Genomic DNA, 27059 nt, shown 5'->3' with positions numbered 1-27059 from the left:
ATTATAAAAGTACATAACCCATTGATGTATAAAATGTACTGATTCATAAAACAGTGTTAATAGGAAAAAATAAAACTTGTTTATTTAGTCACTGAGTTTGAAAACCTGTACTTTTTAAGAACCTTTAATATTAATGATTATAAAGGCATCAAAGAATAAGGTTGGTAATTATATACTATATACTTTGGTTTGTAAGATATATAACATGTATTACTAAGTGGGCAATATACATTTTCTGTTATTTTCATCCAGTAGGTTTAAAAACTCCGTTGATTAATTTTGCAGCTTTATCGGTTTTAATTATAATCCCATATTTTTTTTTATCTACCCAATGGTATATCCCATAGAGACAGGCATGCTTGCCAATTATGTTTCAAGGTCAGTCAGAACTAAGCATAGTTCTTAGATTATTTCTTGTAATCTAAAGCAAGCAAAGATAGTAGCCTTGCTTTCTCATTTTGCAACAAAAATTTATGCTTACAAGAGCAAGAATATATACTGTTTTGCACAATAAAACTATCTGGTAATTTCAAACAATAAAACATACTGCTTGAAACATTTTCTATGTCCACAAACACTAGAAACACCTGAGGGTTTTTTTGATTTTTTTATTTTATTTTAAAAAAACATGTGGTCCTTCATCTTCTCTAAAATGTATAGCTGAAAATATTTCATGAGAGAATTTTTGGTAAGTTTTATATATTGATCTTAAGCATATATCATCCATGCAGACACTCAAGGCACATAGTCATAAAAATAGCAGAGGCATACATCACTATTACAAATCAAACAGCAAATGGCAACATTCAAAGTCCAGGAGTGGCCCAACCAGAATAAATCATGATAAGAGAACTGACAAGTTACTGACCCAATGAAAAGTATCCTGAAATGACAGTATCTTCACTTCCATTAGTCAACTTGCTGGATATTTGGGGAGAAAGAATTCCACAAAGGGGGTTGAAACAATCTTTGATATGATAGGTAGTCCTCAACTTACCACTGTTCACTTAATGATAGTTTGAATGAAATGCATGTAAAGCACCTCTGACTATCACAAAAAGTTACCTCCAGGGAAAGTTGCAAGCTGCCGCCGCCTGCTGATGTAACTCTTCTTTGTTTCTTGGGTGTGGTTGAAAGAACTCCCTGCTAAAGGATCTCTATGCGTTCTTGCATGGAGCTGAAATCCTTCAAGCCTGCCTGCACAAAGCTGAAATCCTTTGAGCCTGTTTGCACAGAGCTGAAATCCTTCAGCAGGTCTTTTTGGTCTTTGAGGACTATCTGAAAGAGCCCACCACCCCGCTGAAGGATTTCAGCTCTGTGCAAGCAGGCACAAAGGATTTCAGCTCTGGAAGCGAGCACAGAACGGAAATCCTTCAGCAGGGCGGCTCTTTTAGCCAGAGCCGAGGAATTGAAAGGATTTTAAGCAGCAGTGCAGTAAGGTAAGGAATGCAGGATGCCTTGGGATGCGGGAAGCTTGGTGTAGGTGATATGTGAGCCTCACCCCATTTGGGTTGAAAAAAAACCCCCAAAACCCTGAATCACTTTCCAGGTGGAGTTTCTTTGTCTCTCGCAGAATACCCAGTCAGTATTACAAGCAGTTGTATTGTCTGGATACTTCCAGAGGCTGCCAGGTTGGAAAAATGGTTTCTGCCCATCACAATTTGAACCTGTATTTAACATTATAATCTACAGGATCACCTGCTCCATTACAATCTAGAAAAGGAGTGAAAAGGCAATATTAAATTACAACTTCCCCCATCCTCAGCGTCAGCCCTTTGGGATAGTCAAGAAAGAAACACAAATCACGAACACTTAACGTAACTTTTATTATACAGTTACATTAACAAAATCTTGCCAGTTTGAAATTACCTCTCTCTCACCTCACCTTTACTTCCAAGAAATGAGGGAGGGTCCTTTCTAAAGTATTTGCCATGTCCCCATTGATTGTGTGAACTAAACTGCCTCATATCTGACTCTTGCCTAGTCTGCAGTCTCCTCCTCCTGTCTCTCAAAGACATTCTCACAGATGTTTACATTCATCTAAATTGGCCAGCGATGATAAGAGCTGTGAGCTGAAGTTTGGCAACTTCCATGCTCCTGACCATAAGACCAGTTGATAATGCTAGTTTTAAAATAACCATTAATGCATCAGGGTAAGGTTTGCAAGATTGTATTGGGAAGCATTCTGAGTGATTACCCCGTAATTATGGGGTCCTTAATTAAAAGGGATAGAAGAATATGTCACTGCAAGTTTTATCTATTATCCTCATATGCAAGGACTAAGAATGGTTGGTACTAAGTTGATACTAAACCTATTATAAACTGGAACATCAGCATCTATAGATTTGGAGAAAGATGGTGAAGCCTGCATAATCTCCAACTAGCGCCTGACTAGATTATATTATATTGCTTTTCCCTTCCTCCACCCGTTGATTGAAATACTTCCAAGCACTAGGAGTTTAGCAACATCATAACATAATACTGGACTTTACGTGACAAATGAATTTGCTAGGAAAGCTGTCTGGTTTTAAGAATTCTCCGTCTTACTGCCAAGTATAATCAGCATTTGTGAGGTGTGTCTCTCTGGATTGTTAGCGTTCGTTTGCGATGTTTCTTGTCTCATCCTTTTAAAAACAGTTGATGAAAATCTCAGATGCAAGTGAAATGTTCATCGTAATCTCAGAACATAAATTTTGGAGTTTCATTTAGCAATACAAAGGAATGTTTCTTTTTCTTTTGCCTCTAGATAATAGGCTGGATTTAGATTGCTCGAAGGAGCCTTGATGATTACCAGTAACTGTGTTGTCACTTTGGCAAGAAAGAGCAATTCTAAACACTATCTATTAAATTAAAAGCTGTTGTTCATTAAAGAACATAATGTAACTGATTATTCATTAGTGAACAAGTTAATAGTAGACTGTTAATCAAATGTATCATGTTAAAGCAAGCCAGAGAGAGGACGAGAGATCCCTTCTGAATTGTTTGGAGGCTAAATTTCATAATTCACTAATTAGTTAAAGGATTTGGTTGTTTAAAAGTTTTGCACAATGGGTATGCTCGTCACCTAAATAATTGATAAAAACCGGTATTAAACAGAAATTACTACCTGCCCTTTTGTGAGTAACACAGATTCTTATTCAATCTGTTCTGCATAAAAAACAGCCATTCTCGTTTAGTATGACAGTAGCTCTGGTAGATGTCATCATCACCATCACCATCATCATCATAGCCATTGTCTATCCACTGCAGGATAAACTTCCACATGTTTTCAACCTATATGGTCCTGAGCTTTCTTTTGCCAATTGGGCACACAATACTTGCTGATGTTGTCGATCCATGTTTTTTAGGTCACGTTCATGGATATTTTCTATCAAGTGAGATCCATGACTGCCTTGGTCCACCTGCCGTCAGTTCTTCTTGCTATATGACCAGCCCCATTTCCATTTCAATTCTTCAGCTCTGTTGATGATACTGTAGATCAGGGGTGTCCAACCTTTCACCTTCCCTGGGCCACATTAGAAGATGAAAATTTGGTTTGGGCCGCACATAAAATAACAGTAACGATACCTGATCATCCAAAAAAACCATAGAAAACATAGTTAACATATTAAATTTATTTGGAAATGAAGTTAGTGAGATGTTTTTATTATTAATTATTTATTAAAAATTACTTATTTTTTATCACAGTTTTTTTATCACGGTTTTTTTTATCATGGTTTATTTTCTGGCCAAATTTTGTGGGGGGGGGGAGAAAGCTTGCCCGCCTCGCGCCTACCTCTCCTCCTGCAAATGGCCTGGCTGGATGAGGCAGGACTGGAAGGCAGAAGCAGCAGCAGCGGCGGGGGCAGAAGCAGCGGCGGGGGCAGAGGCAGCAGCGGTGGCGGGGGCAGAAGTGGCAGAAGCGGCGGGGGCAGAAGTGGCAGCGATGGCGGTGGTGGCAACAGCAGGAGATGGCGCTCTGACGGCGCCTGCTTTTTCTGTTGCTGCTTGGCCTGGCGCTCGCCTCGCCCTGCCTCGTGCCTGCTTCTCCTCCTCCTCCTCGCTGGCTCTGGCACGAAGGTTGGGGTGGGCACTGGGCCGCATTACAAGGTAACCTGGGCCGCATGCGGCCCTTGGGCCGCAGGTTGGACAAGCCTGCTGTAGATAGTTAATGTATGTGTAATCATCTCTCTATCTCCCCAAACATATGGAAGAGACGGGAGAAAGATATATTCTCTGAAGTTTTCTTTGTGCTGACTTTTCAGAGGTGTGCTTTCTCCCTGTTGCCATGTCATGTTCAGAAGACCATGGTGGAATTCCGGGAGAACTTTCATTAGAGAACTGAGCTTGATGAAGTCTTGCACTTGTATGTTGCAGCATCCTAAGTTTGCCATGATCAACGGTTAAAAACACATTGTTTATCAACTGTAAAGCAGATAGCTCAGATTTGAGACCTGAGTACTGCAAGATGGGGTGCCCCAGCTCTTCAAACCTGGCAGTTCAAAAACATGCAAATGTGAGTAGATAAATAGGTACCACTTCAGTGGGAAGGTAACAGTGCTCCATGTGCCTTAGCGTATAGTCACATTGGTTACATGCCAATGAAAGTGTCTTAGGCCAATGCTGGCTCCCTCAGCTAAGAAACTGAGATGAACATTACCCTCTAGAGACAGAGATGACTGGACAGGGGAAACATTTACCTTTACCTAAGTTTGCATTGTTTGAAATGAAGATTTCTGATACAATCTACCACATTAAAAGAAAGCGCATATACCGGTGTATGAATATTCCCTAACAAATGACAATGCGCTTTGATGGCCTTCCATGCTTTTCTTAACTTAAAAAAAATCTTCTGTGCCTTTTTTCTTTTCTATAGCAAATGTCATCCTAATAAATGCTTCTGTCCATGACCTTGAAATGTTGAGTGAAAAGGAAAAGGTCTGTTGAAATAGATATTTCAGGAACCGGTGGATGGGATGAAACGTTTAACAAATAAAACGCCGAAGTGTACTTCTGTATAATTTATCTGAGATACCTGAAAATGTTTATGGATCTTTAAATTTTTATTCAGAATACAAGCCGGCTTCTTGTTAAATCCAGTTTCCTGAGAGATTTTTGTTGGTGTACTGAATGAACTACAAAGCAACTATATTAGCTTGAGAGGTACAGAGAGAATCAACAGACTTATAAAATTGCATAGAAGGTTTTCTTTCATGGCTTAAACTCTTATCTTTTTCTAGTGGCTTTAATATCAATACCCAGGACTTTTCTTTGGGCTTCTGATACCCAAGTCCTTTAGGCTAACAGATCTTGTTATTCTTTTAAACTGGAGTGTTAATGCATCATGCAACTAGTTTATAGATGTCTTTATTAATCTTAAGCACCTTTCCCCCTCCTTTCCTAATGTGTGAAGCTTGTGTTTATAAAGAGTGTTTTAAAAACTCCTACGAAATCATAATGGTTGTGCAGATAGTGGTGTTGCTCTTTGAGCTTGGCTTTTTTTTAAGTATATGTTTTATTTTTATTTGTAGACATTTTTAATACAGTGTGTTGTCAGGTCATATCATTTACAAAAAAATCAAAAAGAAAACAAACAGATATTGACATGTATACTAATAACAATAATAATGGTGTAACAGAGTCATTTTAACTACATTTCTCTTTGTCTTAGCTTGTTTATAATTTTGTTAATTATGTCAACATGTTTATAATAGTAAACCCTCTTTATATTTAGTTCATATGTAACAATGGTCTTTCTTTGCCTATTTTCTACCTCTTATTTCTAGCCAGGTTGGCTTTTTGCTTGCTGAGATTTCACTGCTTAACGCCATCATTCTGAGTGAAAATGGGATTTGCTCCCTGTTTATATACAGCAGCTTGCCCTGCCAGGTTTGGCAGGACTATGGTTTTTTCCTTGGTAGTTCCTTGATTAGAATATTGTTTTTTTTTTTTGCTTGATTGTTTTCTGGGTGTTATCTGGGTCTGAGCTGCTGGAAAGGATATGTTCAGTGTTCCAATATTTGAGGGTCTCCTACAAAGATGAGGGGGGGGGGTGTCAAACTTTTTTAAAAAGTACCAAAAAGCAAGATGAGAAACAATGGATGGAAACTAACCAAGGAGAGAAGCAACTCAAAATTAAGGAGAAAAATTCCTAACCATGAGAGCAATCAACCAAAAGAATAGCTTGTTATCAGAAGTTGTGGGTACTCCATCACTGAAGGCTTTCAAAAGGAGACTGGAGAACCATTTGTCTGAAATGATATAAGGTGTCTTGCTTGGGAGTTGACAAGAAGATCTCCAGGGTACTTTCCAACTCTATTCTTCTATGTTCAATGTCTTTTTGTTTCCTTTTTTGTTTTTTTTATTGTCTTCTTTGAATGGCGTGCAAATATGGTTTATTTCTATGTGTCCATTGATGGCTAATTTGTCTGAATGCCAAGTTTCCTGGAATTCCCTAGGAAGCTTAACATTTAGAGAAATGCCGACAAAAGAAGCATGCTGCAGGTCCTGTCTCTCAGGGAATTATTTGATGGACCAGAGGAGGCGGGTCTTCTCTGCCATTGTGCCCACCTTATAGGACATTCTTTCCCCATAAAAGTTAGCTCAACTACATTCCTCATTATTTTCCAAAAGGTTTTTAAGACCTGGCTTTGTTATTAGACCTGGAGTCTCAGGGAAACAGTGAGATTTTGAGGTGACTCCATTGCTAATCGAAGTGTGTGTGTGTGTGTGTGTGTGTGTTTTAAACTTTTAAAATCTGACTATCTTTGACATGTTTATTGCTTTATATGTTTTTTTGCTCCATACCACTCAGTCACTTCTTGTGAGAGGGGAGACAATATAAATTTGATAAATAAACCACTAAAGATAAAATCCCATCCTCACTGCTAAGAGGAACGTGAGACTTTGTGTGAGCTAATGATCAATATGTAGTCTAAACTACTCCATTGTGCTTCAGAAAAGTAAGTCAAATAACAGTAGGGAACTTTTATGGACTTTTTTCCAACTTCTTTTATCAATCTATATTGGAAAAAAAAAACTCTTAGTAAAATTTACACTCAAAGATACAGACATTTGTATATTCCAGCAGCTATTTACAGGTGTAAACATATTGCATGAGTCCCTCAGTTGAACTATAAAAGTGCTGGACCAAAAGTCAAACCATTCTATAAAGGTAAAAGTAAGAGCAATAGTGGTTTACTGGTTAGAATGCAGTATAGCAGGTTGGCTCTGCTTACTGCCAGGAGTTCAGTGCTGACTAGTTCAATATTTTATTCAGCCTTCCAGTCTTCCATCCTTCCAAGGTCGGTAAAATGAGGACCCAGATTGTTGGGGACAATATCCTGATTCTGTAAACCACCTTCAGAGAGTTGTAAAGCACTGTAAAGTGGCATATAAGTCTTAAGTGCTATTGCTATTGCTATTCTCCCTGTCCAATCAAGTCTGACTTTATGGAACAGTGCTCTTCTTGATTTTTTAACCAAGGGAGCCAGCGTTGTCCGAAGACAGTGGTACATGGAACTCTGTTACCTTCCCACCGAAGTGGTGCCTATTTATCTACTCGCATTTGCAAGCTTTTGAACTGCTAAATGGGCAGGAGCTAACAGGAGCGCATACCATCGCGCTGAGATCTCAAACCCAGGCAGTCAACTTTGCAGCTGACAAGTTCAGCAACTTTAACCACTGAACTACTACTGCTATTTTGCCAGCCCTTTGAAGTGGGCCAGATCAGCAAACAGACACCACAGGAACCTACTATAACTCTTTCGTTGTAGATTAACTTTGTGTTTCTCACTATTTCTTCCTTTCTATGGCTAGGCTAATATTTGCGAACAACTGTTGTATACCTTCTGCAAGGCCTTCTCCATAGTTCTCTATGGATTGCCTCAATGAATGGATTTTTAGGACTGCTATGCTTTGATTGAAGTTTTCGGAAAGCCTTGTGTAGATCACCAGGAAGATGGATGGGAATGGAATCAGTGTAAAATATCTGAAGATGCCTGTCAGAACAGGCTGCTGATAGTTGTGTTACAGGAGCATGATCAGGTAGGGCAGTAAAATTAATAATGGGGAAAGAAATGTGGATTAAATCTGTCTGGGAGTAGAGACAGATGGGGTCAATGGAAATTATGACTCCTCTTCCATTGGCTGAAAAAAAACAAACCTATTTCCCAATCTTTAATGTTACCTGTCTGCCCTCAAAAGTACTTGGTTCACGCCTGAGTAGAATGTCGGTACCTGGCCCAATCTGATTTTGTGTAGCATGAAGACCTCTGAGTTGCAGTAATTCTGCATAGCACTTTTCAAAAGGAATAGCAAGACATGTTAACGAATGGGTTTTTCCATTGCTGTACTCAAGGGTAGGTATAGTTGCTTTGTGCCAGCTGCTTCTCTTTTGTGTAGAAAATGATTGGTCAACATGGGGTGATAACTGTTAAGGTAAGGTCTCTTTTAAGTCAGTTTCCACTCTGGAGAATTCATGGGCTCATCCATGTCGTTTCCTGGATGGCAGTACAGATTCTGCCATTGGCTTTGTGTGGGACATTTTTACTCTTATTATTATTATTTCCCAGTTTGGCCCACAGCATTGGCATTTCCTAATGATCTTCTTTCCAAGTGCAAACCAAGTCTGACCCCTGCTTAACTTTTAATTAGGTGTATAAAGGTAAGCATAGTGCTGTCAAGGTGTTTGGGTTGCTGCCATTCCTTGAATTTTGCTTTCTACCATGTTCCTTTAATAATTCCTCATGCATTGGAGTTTGGTGAGAAAGTAAGGGTTTGCAACCAACCCTATCACAAATAGACATGGCAGTCCTGATGGTTGAAATATCAGCTGTATTTAAACGGTAGAATAATTGGGCTCACATAATTAAAATGAGTTTTATAAGTTTCTTTGCCCTGTCCAAAAGAGTACTCTCCATTTCAGCTCTGTTATAAGCGGGCAATCCAGAATGGGGCTTTGTTTTTGTTTTTTTCAGTCACTGGGGCTCCTTATTCAGCTTCAACTTTTAAACAGTTTGAACTAGTCTCTGCCCCTGTTTTCAGATAAAAGTGTTTATCAAGCTTTGAAATGTTCTTCTTTTTGTAAATATGAAGGCCCAGGGAGCAAAAATAAACGGCTATATTGTGGATTAAGTGAAATATCTCAAGGCTGTGCTTTTCTGATAAGTGAACCTGAAGTGACCTTTCTCAGACACAATTACAGAGCTGTATGTTTTTCCTTTAATTTCATCAGGGGTTTAATTAGTATACAAATAAAACTTCTCTTATCTTCTTTTCTACCTAATTGGCTTGTCTTCGCTTCTATACGAAGCATGTGTGAGTGGGCTGTAATTAGGGTGACCGTGTTAACCTTTCTCCCCCACCCCCCCCAAAAAAGCACTCCTGCCTCAAGGCCCAAAAAACCGACGCTTTGGATTTATTGCTTTGCAATCTCGGTGATTCTCCCATAGGCTTTCTCATGAGCAGAAGGGCTTTGGGTGCTGCCAGTTCCCACTGCTTAACAGGGATCTTCATTCTTCCCCCCTCTAAATGTTTATTGATTATCTCACTGTTCCACATGCGGCTTCCAACAACTTAATATCAGGTGACAGTCAAGAGAGTTTCTCCAAGTAATTAGAGTTGAGCATTGGGGGAACAATTAGGACTGGCGTTATTAAACTTGATTTATCCTATTCTCTCCTGAACACTTTCCAGGATAGCAGAACATCACCTTTCCTCAGTCTAGCCTGGTTGAGAAATTAGTGGCTAACCTGCCGCTTATCATTGTTTCCTGGCTGCCTGGAGGCCCACCCTCTTGGTTTCAGTCATTCAGCTGGAAATATTAGAGTCCATAAAGTTTATCAGGGTTTTTAATTAGATCAATCGGAGGAAAAGGATGGTGGAGGGAAGGAGGAGGAAGATTTAGCAACAGAAAATATATGACTTTAAAGTACCGCAGACTGTGGTCAAACGGTTTTAGTGGCTTATCTTTAACCCCTGAAGATCAGGACTTAAATATAAAGAAGAAACTTTCTTCTGAAAACACGTATGTGTGACGGGAAAGAATCTGTATCCAGAACATTATTCTGTCTTTTTATACCATGTGTGCTTTAGTTCATGGCTGTCCAATCTTTTGGGTTTGAGTGAAGACGAAGAGGGCTGCATATAAAATATATAATATAATTAATGTATATCAATCACATAATAATGTTAGATGTTTATGATCTTGTGGTGCCACATTACTAGCTGTCCACGTCCGCCTATGACCTATGGGTTGGATATACCTGCTTCACTTAGTCTTAGGTTTTCACTTGGTGGTCTTGTAACAGCTTATACCTTGTTTTCAAAAGCAGTTTAGATTTAATAGATTTAGTTTTAGTTTACTTTATTGTCATTGCACCTCGTACAACAAAATCAAACACCATCTTCAGTGCACATTGTGACCATGAAAATAAACACAAACACACATCATTCATCTTTCACACATTGAACCACACACCCCCCCCCACACCACACCAACACTGCACTATACAGCAGAATTCAAAAGAGCTATTACCCTGGGATAAAAGCTGTTTTTCAGCCTATTTGTCCTTGTTTTTATTATTCTGTACCGTTTACCAGATGGTAATAGTTAAAAAAAGATTCCCAGGATGAGATGGAGTTAATTTCTTACAGAAGACCAATAGTGGAAATAAATATCTGATGCATTTGTATCTTGTCAGAGGCCACTTGATATTCTTCACCTTGATATCCCAAGAAAGTCTATGTGCTAAATTGGGACACAATTATTGATAACTGTCTTCTCTGATTAATCATGACACTTACATGCAGGTTAGGTGCTTCACTTTAAGAACTGTAGTAGTTAGGCAAGGAAGTAGTTAGGCAAGGAAGCAGAGTTGCTCCTTTTAATTGCCATTTTTGCAGGGAGTCCTTGACTTACAACCATTCATTTAGAATTGCTCCAAGTTACAATGGCCCTGAAAAAAAAAAAGACTTATAACTGGTCCTTGGCTCTTAACATCCATCGCAGCATCCCTAGAATCACATGATAGAAATTTGGGCATTTGACAATACTCATGTATGGTTTTAGCTTTCAGGGTCATGTGATCACCGCTTGCAACCTTCCCAGCTGGCTTTCGGACGAGCAAAGTCAATAGGGGAAGCTGGATTTGCTTCACAACTGTGTGAGTCATTTAACGGCAGTCATTCATGTAACAACCATTGCCAAAAAAAAAAAAAAAAAGTTGGTAAAATTGGACACCATTCTTTTAACAACTGCCTTCTTACCAATGGAAATTCTGCTCCCAACTGCGGTGTAAGTCTAGGCCTATATGTATCAGCATCATCATTCTAGCTTTGTCTAAAAGTGAGTTTTGCTTATAAGAGCTGGCCAATAAATCCACATCCTCCCTCCTCTCTGCCTGTGCTGCCGTCTTGGTGTCCAAGATACAATATTCTAGAAGACAGAACTTGAACTCCTAAAACATTTTGCAGGGAAGAAAAATTGGCTGTCAGTCATCGCAAAACAAAAGTGGTTCAACTTACTGAGAGGCATGCTGTTTGCACAATTGGCACAAAAATAGTTTCGATGTTGAAAAGTCAAGGATTTTAAATTGGTGTTATTTTTCCTCTACGTTTGCAAAGAAACACAGAAGTCCAAGCTGAAAAGATTTCTAATTCTGTAATTCAGTGGCAATACATTTGCCCTAATCAGGGATAAGATGTTGAGGTTTGTACTTTTATTTTCACTGCTTTTATAGTGACAGTGACACAAGGAGCTCAGAGATGAGTAGAATAATCCAAATTCTTAAAGAGCATTCCTGATGTGTGTCAAATGCTCTTTTGCATTTGGAATCTGGCCTACCTTCCATAAGAGGACATATGAGAACTTGTTCATTAAAGTCCTGGATAAAATTATCTTTTTTGAAAGGATTATAGACCCAGTTAGTCCTAGCAGTTAAGCTTTGTTCATTCCTGGAAGAAAGGTGTAACTGCAGATTTAAATTGTTGTGGTTTGTCACTCCAATTCTTGGTGCTGGGATTTAAGAGAGCCATTTTAAAGACATAGTGAATCCTTGACCTGGACCTACATAGAGATAGCTTCTCAATAAAGGTAGCCTCGATAGATAGTCCTTAATTCATGATCACAGTTGGGCTGGAACTTCTGTCACTAAGTGAGGCAGGCATGAAGTGAGTTGCATGTGATTTAACAACCTTTTTTGCTTCAGTTGTTAAGTGACTCACAGGGCCATTAAGTCGATCTGACTTCTTCCATTGACTTTGTTGGGAATTCCTGGGAAGGTAGCAAATGGCGATAATGTGACCCCAGGACTCTACAACTGTTGTAAATGTATGCCAATTACCAAGCACCTGAATTTTGATAACCTGAGAACAGGAGTTCTGTGATGTTTGTAAGCATGCTTACTGGTTGTAAGTCACTTTCTTCACTGCTGTCATAACGTCAAACACCAAGGCTATGTATCTGTATCTGTATTTAGACAGATTTAGACACACGACCAAGTCCTGGATTTGCAAGGTACCAATTCAGAGCACTTCGAACAGGAAGTGAAAAACTAGGCAGTTTTTCACGTATTGCTGGTAAACATATACAATTCCTGGCTCCATTATGAAACTTTTTAATTTGTCCAAAGCATAATAGGAATTTATTCCTGCAAACAGAAAACCTTTACTAATCATCCTAGTAGTAAAAATAAAATTCATTTATGAAAAAGCATCTTTAGAAATCACCTCTTTGTGCAAGTCCGTATGAATGCCGTACAGAAGAAAACCTATTACCAAGCAGCAAATATAGTGCTGACATTGGAAGAATGTCTGTAGCAATTGTCAGACCGTCCAACACTTGAGAAAGCCAAATAAAAAGAAGCTTTGAATTGAAATTGTACCAGAGCAATTCAGAAGCCTTTGAAAAAATATAACCTTACAGCAATTCATATAAAAGACTTGTTTGCATTTTGCATGCAAAGTTGTTTAGTGGTTCCTCCTTTGGGAAATGGTTTGCGTTTTAGCCATCTGAACTAATTTTCAAGTTGAAGCATTGACTATTAGAGACTATCCTGGAGCAACCTCGAAGGAAGAGAAACCATGCAATCCATTTGTGAAAAATCACAAAAATGCATATATCATAATGTTTATAATTGGAACTTTACTGAACAGTTAAAAGAGCTGTAGGGTAGGTAGTTCCCCTCCCCAATTACTTTTTTTATTCCCTGCTTTTCCAAGCAGCAATTTTCTTTGTCTTTCCACCTATGAATCCACATGCTCTAAGTTCTTTGCTGTGGGAGTGTATTTTATGTAGGCTTCCCATAAAACCTAGCTATTGTTCTTGGATGAGAATCTTGGACTACTCCGGCCTTTGGAGCAACCCAGCATAATTCTTCTTTTAATTTACATGAATGAACCCTAAGATAATATATGTATATATTTATGGAGTGCCTTCATCATATGTGATCGTGTACAAATTAGGACAGTTTTTGTTGTTATAAAGCAGTTGAATCTGCAACGTTCTGGATGTTTAAGAGGAAACCAGTGCTATTTTTCTTTGAAAATAGCCCCAATCTATTTCATAGTCAGTCTGTATTTCTCTTTGTTTAATAGCCTATGGCATAAATTGAAGTTAATTATCAGAGCTGACAAGTAACTCTGTTTTCTGTCTGCTCTCAGAATCTCTCCGAGGCAAAGATGGAGCTGAGAAGAAAAGATCAATCTTTGCGTCAGCTCAATAGACATCTTACCCAGCTGGAGCAGGACAAGCGTCGGCTGGAACAGAACATCCATGATGCAGAGAATGCCCTCCGCATGGCAGCCAAGTGAGCGCGGGGGGCCTTGGGGAGATCACTTGAAACAGACAAAAGATCAATTCTTACTTTCATGCAAAGGATTTTTAGTCCTGGATAATGCAGCACTGGAAAACAAAAAGTACAGCTGCCTATCTTTGAAATGGTAGTAAAAGATCCTCTTGAAGAGAAACATATTAATGGCCTTTTTCAATCATTTCAATGTCCGCGGATGAGGTGTGAGCAACAGAAGCATGAATGTGTCTTGAGTTTTGCCCCTAAGGTGTACCTGGATTGAGTGAAACATCTGACCAAAGGTCAAAGTGGTTTTGATGGGAAGAGACGTTAGTATATGATGGTATATATGATAGTTGAACAGTACAGCACATGTATCAAAATACTCATGTGCCTACAAGTACCCAATGACCCTGAGGTTTTAATAGTGCACAAGTATAGTCATTGGTGTATCTCTTGACTAAAAGCTCAGAATTGGTAAGTAATAAATGCATAGAAAAGGCAAGTAGCCCATCACCCTTCTAGAGTAATCAAAACAACATATAACAGAAGATATACCTAGCACAGCTTTCATACATGACAAAACCTGCAACTTTTCAGCTGCCTTTACACAGACAAAATAGCCATTTAGAAACATTCCTTGTGGCAAGCTTTTCTTCAGATTTAAACGGGTAAGAAGACAGTGCAAATAAAAACTGCATGAAATAATCATCATTAGCCCATGATTTTGAATCATAGACCATATAGAAAACTAGGTATTATATAGATGTAATCATATACTAGCATCCAGAAGATGCTACACAGTTTCTGTGATGACCTGGGGCATGGCACAAAGGCAACACAGTCAGATAATCAATAAGAGTCCCTTTATTATTTCCAACTTTGTCCTCAATGTCCAGGTTACCTTCTGGCTGGAGAAAAACTCTCCCAGGAACAGCCTTTGACTTCAGAAAATTAAGTCCAAAACATGGTCAACACAAACTGTAACTTAAAGTCCAAACAAGCCAAACTGAAGTAATTAGTTTGGCAGGGCAGGAGGAACTTGAAGACACTCAAAACTCACATGGTTGGGAAGACACCAGGAACACAGATAAGCCACGACAACACAGGATAAAGTCATGTTTACTTCCAACTGCCTGCCGCACGCAGCCTGCCTTTCTTATCAACTGTCTTCCCAGCTGTGGCTAATGAAGGGAATCAGGGCCCTTTCCTTCCCCGTAAGCTACGCAACCAACATTGCTCTCCTCTCCATTCCTCCCTGCATGCCCTAGAATAAAGAGGGAGGTGGGCCTGGTTCTTTCTCTGAACTCCCTCTCCCTTGTTCTAATTCTCCCCTGCTCTGCCCAGCCGGATTTTGCCCTTCCCCAGCCTCCTCCCCAGCCAATGGAGCCAAAAACAAAGGACAGCCTAGAGCCCGGGCAGGCGGGTGGGCCAAACAGAAGAGCAGAAGATCATTGGAGCAAACCGGTTTGGTCTCAGCTGATCTTCGGAGCTACCAGTTCAGGAGAACCAGGCCAAACCTGTAGCACCACACCTCTGTGTGTCTGGGTGCCAAGAAAATTGAGGTTATACAGCCACTTCATCTATCTGACAGGGTTTTTTTCTTACGTATTTAACTCACGGATTGGGATGATAAAACAAGAGCATTTTTTATTCCTCAAAAAATCTTATTGATTTATATTTTTAGAGAATTCTAGAATTTTTCAACCATAAGAAACATTTTCTGAACTTCTGGAACCATATGCAAAAATTCAGTAACAAAACTTAGAGAGTCCTCCCTTCCAGTGCTATCTCTGATACCCTTTATAAACTAAATCTGACATTAGTCAACTGTATACAAGAAACATGGAGTTGACTCTAAAGCAGCAGAAAAAGAATGGAAAGTATTGCTTGTGCTAGTTACTTTATAGTTAACTCAGCTAACCATTTTTGTATATGACACTGAAATTACCTGAAGGCAACAAATTTTGGGACAAAGGAAATGATGAATGTCACATATAAACATGTTTTCTGCTCTTCAGCTTCCTGTTCAAAGAACTACCATACAATTAAAAATTAAATTTATAATGGAAACGATGATAGCTAACTAACAAAAACATTTATTATAAAAATAGACTGCAATACAAGAGTAAAAGCAACAAAATAGAACTTTAAAGGTAAAACAGCAATAAGAACATGATCTTTTTATTCATTCAACAGAGACAAAGAATTAATTGTTAGTCATATGAAATCAGTGGAATCTATCTTTCAAAATGTAAGTAATATTTTTTGATATCGCTTCCTCATCTATAGCTGTATTTCAAGCAATTGTACTTTGATATTGCTTTTTTTGCTAGAAAATGCTAATGGAACTTGAGAAATATAATTATAAAATAATAAACAGTCAAAATATACAGAAAAATTCTCACTGTCATATTCTAGCAAGCAGGTCTGTTTTTACAATTAAAGATTTAGAAAATACATTCTTTCTAAATTTTTGTGGTAACACTCACTGTTATACTGTACAAAAAAATCTAAATAATAGTATGCATTAATATTTTAGTCAGTTACTTTTCTGGCCTGATTTTCCAGATTGCTTGCACGTGTGTGCGTCTCTCTCTCTCTCTCTCTCTCTCTCTCTCTCTCTCTCTCTCTCTCTCTCTGTGTGTGTGTGTGTGTGTGTGTGTGAGAGAGAGAGAGAGAGAGAGAGAGAGAGAGACTTTATATTTCATTTATGTTTCATTTTTTTAAAAAACCATCACAGTGCAGATTTTGTATGCTTTGGTAAATCTTTTAAATATTTCCAGCCATATTAAAAACAAAAATGAAGGAAGGAAAGGAATGGAACGGAATGGAGCAGAATGCAAGGGAATTAAATAATACAAATGTCACACTCATAGATTTTTATTTATATATAGAAAAACACTGACCTAGTAAAGTTAGCAAAAAGCAAAAGAATGAACTAATCTAATCTATAGCAATAGCTGATGCTGATATTTTGACCATGTTGCTTCTTCTGTCTCACAAACACTGTCGCACATAAACACAAAGATGAAAAATAAGAGCATGCAACAGATATTTTCCAAATGGTTGTTCTTTAAATGACTCCATTCTTTTAAGTTAAATAAATTGGATCAAATACAAAGGCATGTGATGTTGAGAATGGCAACAGTAACATATCTCTGAGTTTTGGATCAGTAATGTTGCTGTCAGTTTCATCATATCACCGGTGGAAATGAGCAAATTACTTTCAGTCTTTAGTGTTCAGAAGAGAATTTGTGGTTCTTTCCAATACAGGAGCACGCATTTATACTTTTGCTCATGTGCACACACAAAGGGATATGATGTAATACCACTCCCCCACATCTCACACAGATTGTAGTGGAAGGCCTTAGGGGCCCCACCTTGAGGGAGCCAGAGTAGCCAATCTACCATGTCCCTGTGCACAAGTGCATTGGCATATGCTCTGTTATTTGTTTTAATATTTACATGTGATCAATTCTGTATCACATGTAAATGAAAAGCCAAAAGAGAACATTAAGAAGGCATACTTCAGAAATAATCTCAGACCAATTCTTTAATTATTTGCCCTCTAAGATGAGCTGTGCTAGAATTTGGGGAGCTCAAATAACTATTTAAAATGTCTTAGTCCTCTTAGCAGAGTCTTACAATGCTTATTTTAACACAGTGGCTTATATTTTCAAGTGAAATGAACATTAATCTATTTTGCCAAACTATTCAGTTGAGGATGAGTTTCTCATTCTCTTTGGATTTGGTGACCTTTCCTTCTCTTCCCTGATTCTAATCCAGCCTTCAGTTTACCTCTCTCTGAATTCTGAGTACCCAACCAAATAATCATGCTGGCTATGGATTCTGGGAACTGACATTCCAGTAGTTTGGAGGTTACTAGGTTGAGTTATATTGTTGAAAGCCGTCATGCAGTTTCTTCTCTACAGCTTAGATCATTGCTGATGCATCCTGTCTGTCTGTGTCTATTTCTTTATCTCTAAATTCCTATATCTGTCCGTCTGTCTGTCTACCCACCCCAATAACAACAGCAACCCTGTGAGGTAAGTTGGGCTGAGAGAGACAGAGAGTGACTGGTCCAAGGCAACCCAGCTGGCTTTCATGGCTAAGGCAGGACTTGAACTCACAGTCTTTCTGTAATAATAAATACATATAATAAACACATATAAACAATAGAGTGTCATTGAAACTTCTAGTGTACCGTCTAAAAACAAAGCCTAAATCAACCTAACGTTCTCAAGAAGACTGTTTATTTTTTTCAGTCTCATCCCTTTTTTCATTCTATCCAAGCAATTTCTTTTTCAAACATAGGACAGCAAGCAAATTTCAATTGTCTCCTGAAGAAAGGTGTTCCAAATTTCTGATATTGAGATTTGTATGATAGATTTCAGACATTTTTTCTTCACTGTAGTTAAAGGTGTGATTAATTTGAAAGAAAATTTCATCAAAGCCAGGGGTGGGCTGTTGGGGATTCGCAGGGGTTTGGCAGATCCTCTAGCTAAGATTCTTCACGGTTTGGACAACCCCACAAATGCCACTCCTGGCTGGCCTCGCCCACCCAGCAGGTAAGAGTAGGGCATGTGCGGAGGCTCGGGGAGGGTGAAAAATGGGCCTCCCAGAAGTTCAGGAAGGCCAGAAACGGGTCCGTTTATGGTTTTCAGAGAGCCTCTGGAGCCTGGGGAGGCCGTTTTTGCCCTCCCAGAGGCTCCAGGAAAGCCTCCAGAGCCCAGGGATGGCAAAAACATTCCCCCCACCTCTGTGGTGCAGGAGACTAACTAGGCCAAGCCCACCATGGCCACGTCCACCCAACAATCAGGCAGAGAACCTATTGCTAACATTTTTGAAGATCACCCCTAATCAAAACCAATAAACCAAAGGTCTTCAAACTTGGCAAGACTTCAACTCCCCAAATTCCTGAGCTAATATGACTGTGGAGGAATTCTGGGAGTTGAAGTCCACAAGTCTTAAAGCTGTCAAGTTTGAAGACCCCTGCAATAAACCTACTCAAAAGTAAATGTGCATCATCTTACAAAAGTTGATTAGTATTCAACAAGTAACTGGATGGATGGAAGAACAGCAGTAGTCTTAAATTTAACTAGTACAGGTAGTCCTCGACTTAGAATAGTTTATTTAAAGACTGTTCAAAGTTAGAACAGCACTGAAAAAAGTGATTTATGATCATTGTTCACAGTTACAGCTTTTGCAGCAACCCCATGATCATGTGATCAAAATTCAGATGCTTGGCAACCGGTTCATACTTATGACCATTGCAGTGTCCTGGGTTCATATGATTACTTTTTCCAATTTCCTAACAAGCAAAGTCAATGGGGAAGCCAGATTCAGTTAACAACCAGGTTATTAACTTATCAAATGCAATAATTCACTTAACAACTGTTGCAAGAAATGTCATAAAGTGGGGCAAACCCCACGTAACAAATTCTCAACAACATAAATTTTGGGGTCGGAAGTTGAGGACTGTATGTATGTGATTTGTACCAAATCTTAGTGGTTTTATGGCCTGTAAAGCAAACTGAGATTTTGTATCAGTTCTCACAGTTGACGTAATTCGGAATATCTGCTGAAAGTAACATCTGTTTGGCTCAGATCATTTTTCCTAACATAAAACCTCATAGTGTATCACTAGGAGAAGTATGGAAAATAAAGTGGAAGTATGTGTTGGATTTTATATTTGTTGGGAAACACCTTATTTATGCATGTAAAGGAGGGAAAATAGGTTCATGAACAGTGATCCCCACATTACACTTGATCTAGTTCAGCAGTGTCAAACTCACGCTGTCACGGCGGCATCACATGATGTATTGGGACATTTTTTCCCCTTCGCTAAACCGGGCGTGGGCGTGATGCATCTGGCCCATGGGCTGGGAGTTTGACAGCCCTGATCTAGTTTCCTAAAGATAATTTTTATTTGTCCATCTTTGAAAAAGTTACTTGCCACAGTCTGAAATAAGGAGGCACCACCCACTCATAAATTAAAACACAGAAAAGAATATGACACTTGCGTTTGTCTTTTGTAGTGAAGTCTTATATCTACTTAAGATGGCGGTTTGTTTTTTCATCTGAAGAACCAGGTATAACAACTCATTTAAAAACCCAAGATTCCTGCTCTCTAGCCGAGAATATTCCGAGAATTCTGCTGATTTTCACACCACATAATTCAGGCTTGTTTATTGTAATGCCTTCATCATAATGGTCAGCACCAATTGTAGCTGTATCAACCGAAATGTTGCTTGGTGCTACTTCTGATGCTCAGTATGGAGGCACTGTTGTGTTATTTTAGTATTCATTTTGTGCCACTTGTATCTTTAGTGGTGTATTGAACCTTGAAGCAGTGTTGAGAACTTGAATTATCCATAGTGAATACAGATAGATCAGAACATCCAAATCAATACAATTTTTAAGTGAATTAAAATGTTTAAATAAAAGGACCAGGGAACTTTATTTATTTGGGATTATGCACAGATGTGCTTATTTTTATTCACTGTTTATTGGTATAGCATGCTAGCTTAATGCCTTTGTAATTAGGTATTCCTCTTATTGTGCCTTACTTTTTTTTAGAGTTATGACCTTGTTTTTACTTGGGCTGGAAATACAAATGCAGTGTTCAAACAGCCTTGGCAGGAGAGTGACAGATTTTGGAGGCTGTTCTTAGGCGATTGAACCTATTCTTGGCTTTGCCTACCAACTTGCCACCTGCCACAAGTGAAAGGAGGCCAGGGGGTACAGGAAAACAGGAAAACACCAAGCATTTCCCAACATTTTGAAAGCATATTTTGTCGTTAATTCTTAAGATTATCCCAATGAGGGGGGACATTTACGTCGCTTGTTTTATCTTCATAGACTCATGCTGCTTGCATTGAGAGATTCTTTTCTGCCCCTTCCTTTGAATAATCCCATTTGCTGTTTAGGGAGCTATTTTGCAAATACTTTAAGCATCTTCTTTGTTTAGATCCCCAGCAACCTGATTTTCTTGATCTGTGTTCCCAAGGATCAATTTTGCAGGACATACAGGTGTTAGCACAGCTGGCTTGCTGATGACATCTCTGTCCAGATAGCTGCCTAGTGTGTCATCACTCATAGCGTTCCGTGTCATTCTGACCTAGCCAAGCTAAAAATGGCACTCTAGCTCAAGAGGGATTTGAAAACCTTGACAAACTAAAGATAAAGATATTGCAGAATGTCATATCCATGTGTTTTAACTGTTTTAACTGGGACATATCTAAGTAACTAATGCCAGAGCTTGTCTGGTTTATATTTTTTTAATCTGAAGGGGTTTTTTTCTTTTGTTTTTAATTCATGGGTATTGTATACTTTGCCTTAAGTGAGGAAACATCCTTGTGTGGAGTACTGTGAAATTAGTTAATACAGTTATTTTCTCCAGACATAGGTTCACTTCCAGCTCAAGGTCAATGAAATCTGTTCATCAGGGACAAATTATTGTGCACATCCCACAAATACAGAATAGCTTTGGCATAGTGTGTAGTGTTTGCTTAAAAGGGCCTGGATCAAATTATTCTTTCATCCAACTGACTTCAGACTTTAGTATACTCTGTTTCATATGCTAGGCAGAATTATATTATATTGAATTTTCTATTGATAAATAATAGAAAACCGTCTCATTTTTATTCTGGCTGAAACATTGGCAATGCAGGCATATGTGTGTCTACTCAGAAGTAAATCCAATCAGTTACAGTTAGACCACCATGACCAGAAAGAGTTGCATAGGATTGCATAGTTATTCTTGTACAATCTTTTTATTTTTATTTTTTAAGCCGTTTCAGCTGTTGACTGAATCATGCAGTGATACTACTTTCCCACTGCAATCCTATATTTCCTGACCTAGGAATAAGTCTAACTGAACATGTTGGGCTATTTCTGAATTATTGAAAGCCAGACTGGACTGGACTAGAATGTAAAAGCCTGTGTACTGTAGAAAAGGAAATTTGGAAGAGACCTAAGATCATCCAGTTCACACCATCTCCTTAGAATAACATCCTCCAAGTACCAAGTAAATTCTGTACATCAGATCTCTTACAGATGAACTTGTCACTATCTGGAGGCAAGCTTTAAAAAGGGTCACAAAAGTGTCTCTTGGATGCAAAGATGAGTTCAGCAAAATACCTAAGAAGTTTCAGGCAATGTTTTCACCTAAGCACATTTAATTAAAGAGGGGACTTTTGGCTGATTTATTCTAAAGAACAATTCCTTCCTAACTTGAACTGTGGTCATCAGATGCCATATGTAAATCAAGATAATTGTTTTAGACTTTGCAAAGTATTATCTCTGGATGCAGTTACTCTGTTAACTCACCTGAATGGGAAATACCTACAAATTTCGAAGTGTGGCAAAATTGTTTTGCAGTAAGGGGAACGAAACAGAGCAAGAGATTAAAAAAGCAAAATATATGGCAAAATCCAGGCAAATTTAAGCTCTTTCATGAGTGACCACTTGAAGAGAAAGTTAAGCATGAGTTCTCCTGATTAATTCAAGAAGACATAGACTCTGTTTCAGAGATGGTATTCAGCAGGTTCTGACCGGTTCTGGAGAACCGGTAGCAGAAATTCTGAGTAGTTCAGAATACTTCCTCAGACTAGTCCCACCCCCATCTATTCTCTGCCTCCCAAATTCCAGCTGATCAGCTGGGTCTTCTTTGGTTGCCCTGCACAGGAGAGCGGAGCTGGAAAGCAGGTTAGTGGGGTGGGGAAGGAATGGGATTTTGCAGTAACCTTCCCCTGGAGTGGGGTGGGAATCGAGATTTTACAGTATCCTTCCCCTGCCATGCCCACCAAGCCACGCTCACAGAACCGATAGTAAAAAAATGTGAATCCCACCATTGTTCTGTTTAATGTGTGTATGTATGTGTGGGTGGGTGTTTAATTTTCTTTTACTTTCCCCCCGTTTTTATCTATGAAGAACGTCTTGTGATATATTACACAAATAAACATGTAAAATGAATTGGGATTTACAAATTTAGGTCGTTATGGATAGTTAAGACTTTAAACTTGTCTTTAGCACGTAGAAATTCACTTTTTCTAAAATGCTAAAATCTGTTTCTAAAGCAATTGCATTCATTTTCATCTCATCTTTCAGAGACTGCAGTAAAACAAAATGAAAACAAAAGCAATTTTATAATTACTATAAAACAGCAGTAATATTAAACAAACGCTTCTGTAGCAAAAAAACATAATACTTCAAACTGAGCTAAGAATTAAACCGAGAGCCAATTTGTTGTCAAACAGAATTAATAGTCTCATTTGTATATTTTGAACTAATTGATATCTTGGAAGAGCTTTGTGGTAACATAGGACTTTGGCCTCTGAGTCCCTTGGGAAAACCTTTATAAGTTGACTTGAACAAATTGACTTGAGCAATTAATGAAAGCTGTCTCCCTCTTGGTCCACCATTCTTCTACCTTGTTGTGCAAAACAAATCAAGAGTATGTCTTCAATTTTTGTTTGGCCAATAACATATTGGAATATTGTCATGGTTGCTGCAATTGTTAAAAAGTCTATCCTGCTTCTGAAAAAGAAGACTTAGCCTTCCTTAAAATTGGAACGCAATATTTAATGTCTTTTAGCATTTCATCTTTATGAAAGCTATCCACTCTTTTCCATCATCAGATTTTTCTCTATGCCCAGTATTTTGAGTTTTTCTCTCACTTTAGCTCCTGTAGGTGAAATAAGCCATGTTGATCTTTCTGATGAGTTAGAGAACTAACCCTGATTTTAGAGGTTACTGATGATTACATTTTTATCCTGCCAAACAGATCTGGCTTCTGTACGTGGAACTCTTCCCTCGCTCTTTTAGAACATAGAATAATAGAATTGGAAGGGACCCCAGGGGTCTTCTAACCCAAGCCCTGCTCCAACAGGAGACTCCGTACCATTTCAGACAAATGGTTGTCCAGTCTCTTTTTGAAAACTTCCAGTGAAGGATCCCAAAGGTGCTTTTTCAAGAGGCAACTGGACTTTCTGTTTTTGTTTTTTCCTTTGAAGATGTTTTGTTTTTCATCCAAGAAGCTTCTTCAGCTCTGACTGGATGGTGGGGTATGAAGTCAGAGCTGAAGAAGCTCCTTAGATAAGAAGTGAAATGTCTTCAAAGAAAAACCAGAAAGTTCAGTTGTCTCTTGAAAAAGCACCTTTGGGAGAACCGTGGCCTGGATGACTGAGAATCTCCATAGACTTCCAGTGAAGGAGCAACCACAGCTTATGAAGGCAAGCTATTCCATTGGTTGATTGCTCTCCTTGTCAGGAAATTTCTCCTTGGTTCTAGATTGCTTCTCTCTTTGGTTACTTTCCAACCATTGTTTATTGACTTGCCTTTTGTTGCTTTGGAAAATAGTTTGACCCCCACGTCTTTGTAGGAGCACCTCAAATATTAGAACAGTGCTATCACCTCACCCCTAGAGCTTCTGTTCATTAGACTAAACAGCCAATTCCTGTAACCATGTTTTGTATGTTTTAGCCTCCAGCCCCCTAATCATTGTTGCTCTTCTCTCTGTGCTGTTTCCAAAGTCTCAATGTTTTATTTTATATTGTGGTGACCAGAACTGGATGCGGTATTCCAAGTGCCTTCTTTATCTTCCCAGGAATTGCTTTATTTCCCAGCAACTCTGTGAAGGTAGCTTGAGGTGAAACATGGTAATTAGACCAAATCACTGAGTGAATTTTTTTAGTTGAATGAGCACACGAATCTGGTTCTTAGGAGCTTTCATTGTAGCAATATTTTATTCACACTGGTTAATTTTCAGCACCCCTTCTACCAAATACTAAATCTGTATTTGAAAATTGTTAACTTCTGGAGAATGTATTTGATACAGTGAATGCCTAATATCAGAGGTTTCATTTAAAAAACTCCAATATTGCTTGAGCTAGGAAAGATAGCATCTCAGAACACTGTGTCATGTTTTTTTTTTTTTTAAAGTTCTACTTCCATCCATTCATTTACAAGATATATTTATTTCATCTATTGGTACATTTATGATTGGAAAAAACAGATACATTTATAGTTTACTTCATTTCCAAAGCCCACAAAATATGAAGAAATATATTAATACGTTATAGTATCTAGAGGTTAACATGTGTGCCCAATAAAAGTCAACAGTTCTCTAGATTATAATGGATATAGATAAATCAACAAATTTAAACTAAGTGTTGGAATCATGTTTATCATATAAAGTAAATATTGGTTAATATTGAGCAAACAGAACAAGCTAGAGTCCTTGGACCATTTTCAAAAAGCTGAAATTAAGAGTTATTCGCTCTTTCTACATATGTTGTAGTTTGTAAACAGGAAAACAAATTCCCCAAATAGGTGAGTTAAACACTAAATAATTAGACTTAAACTTATAAACATGTTGTTAATTCTAGATGTTTTATGTGTCTAGTTTGAACAATTTAAGTGCACAATTGAGACATGAGCCTAATTGGGATTCAGACCCATTGGTCCAATGTATAAAGCTTATGTCCTTTTCTGATTTTGCTTGTTCTAAAAGCTTTAATAATATTTCTTTTCTATTTATGGAAATGTATGCTGTGTGTATTCTTAAAACTCAGTTAAAGAGTGAGAATATTGAAACAGCCCATTTTAAAAACTGCAGCCTCTGCATATTTATTGTTTTGCTTTGTAATATCGTGTGTAGTGTCAGTGATTTCTAAACCATGGTGGTATCATGCCGTCCAAGTTAGCCTGTGATCCCCAGAGCCTGCAGTGGAATATCCTTTGTCTTTAGTTTTCGTTATGAAAACCCCATTTTTATACATTGTTCAAAGAATAACCTTGCCTTTCTCTTTTCTCCCGAGCATCTATGCCCCACCATTCAGCTGGGAAAGCTCCCGTCAAGGAGCTAAAGGTTATTAGGATGATAAAATCCAGATTCTCTGACTTTTAAGGTTATAACCTTAAAAGAATGGCAGAGGAGGGTGAAGGAAAACAAGGTAATTCGGGCACCTGCTTTTAATCATTCTTAGAGTAACTTACTATGGGGAAAATGGCCTACTCACCATGGCTTCCATGGGTTGTTGCTGTTTTGCATTGGGCAAGATCTTTTGAGAAGGGAGGAAGAGTCCCAGACCAGCTGGACACAGTAATAGCAGTGTAGAATGGTAGTTCCTTACTGTTTGCTTTGTATAAAAATATTTTATATTTTTATAGTATTTGTTCAAATTGGGATATTTTTTTAAATTACAGAGAAGAGAAAGGATTTTAGCAATGGCTACATATGCAAAATTCCCATGCCTATCATAGCTACTGCAGACAAATCTGCCTTTATTGTATCTGTTTGCATAAATCATCCGGAAAATGTTCCCAGATGCACCATCAAATAGAAAATTTTAATTACAAGCTAACTTTTGACACCTTTATTCCCCTCATTTTCTCACCAAGAGTCTCATCTCAGTTCCCCCAGAAAGCTGCCTCTGTTTCCAAAATGTAGAAATTAGAAGCAAATAAACATATGTAGTCTTTACACTTTGGGGACTTCTTACTCAGTGTTACCTTTGAATATATTTACGCTCCTATATATAGCTTTCTTTACCACATGTGTGACCTGATTCATTAATGAAAAAAATGTGTCACACCTAACAACTGGTTTGTAAACAACCACCTGGTATGTTTAGATGCTTTCACTTTTTATCTATTTGCCTTCACCACTACCCAAACCATGGGTGTCTATATACTGTCTCAGGATAAAATGCTTTGTATAACGTATAAACCAATAATTCTATTTTTTAAATACAGTTACATATGTTTGGATGCATGAAAAAATTAAAGAATCTCAAATCACATTAGAAAATTGACTCTTCGGATATAACAAGCTTTGGTCTTCTATGTTTTAGAACAGTGTTGGTGAACCTTTTCGGCATCCAGTGCCGAAACAGGAGTGCATGCGCACTTGCGTGGGAGCACCGGAAACTGGAAGATCAACTCCACTAGCGTGCACACATGGGAGCACCAGAAACTAAGGAAGAGCAACTTCCCGGCACACACACACACGGGAATGGCAGAAACCAGAAGAGCAGCTCCCCGGCGCGCATGCGGAATGCATGCTGGCCACTTGGTCTTCCGGTTTTTGGTGCGCATGTGCGCATGAAGACCAGCTGGCCGGCTGGCGTGCCTGGAGAGACGGCTCTGCATGCCCCTTCCAGCATGTGTGCCATAGGTTCGCCATCATGGTTTTAGAATATAATTGCAAATTTTAGAAATACTTTTAAAATATGTTCAGAAAAAAATGGCAGTTTGGCTTTGTATTGATCACACCCATATTCT

The 27059-nt window shown here is 38.5% G+C and overlaps 1 protein-coding gene across 5 annotated transcripts in view; it reads left to right on the top strand.

Moving 5' to 3' along the window:
• The window catches only part of CCDC171 (coiled-coil domain containing 171), a 178228-nt gene that overhangs the window by 99413 nt on the left and 51756 nt on the right, over positions 1-27059 (top strand). For all 5 annotated transcript variants that reach the window (XM_026718389.2, XM_087926588.1, XM_087926587.1 and 2 more), the window contains 2 exons: positions 13642-13787; positions 15969-16023. In XM_026718389.2, coding sequence (XP_026574174.2) covers positions 13642-13787; positions 15969-16023 — 201 coding nt within the window. The remainder of the gene's footprint in view (positions 1-13641; positions 13788-15968; positions 16024-27059) is intronic.

This window comes from Pseudonaja textilis, chromosome 2 (genome assembly GCF_049901715.1).
Source record: "Pseudonaja textilis isolate UNSWEBS1 chromosome 2, rPseTex1.2, whole genome shotgun sequence".
Lineage (NCBI taxonomy): Eukaryota > Metazoa > Chordata > Lepidosauria > Squamata > Elapidae > Pseudonaja > Pseudonaja textilis.
Note: the sequence above shows the minus strand (reverse complement) of the source record. Positions and strands in the feature narration are given on the sequence as shown.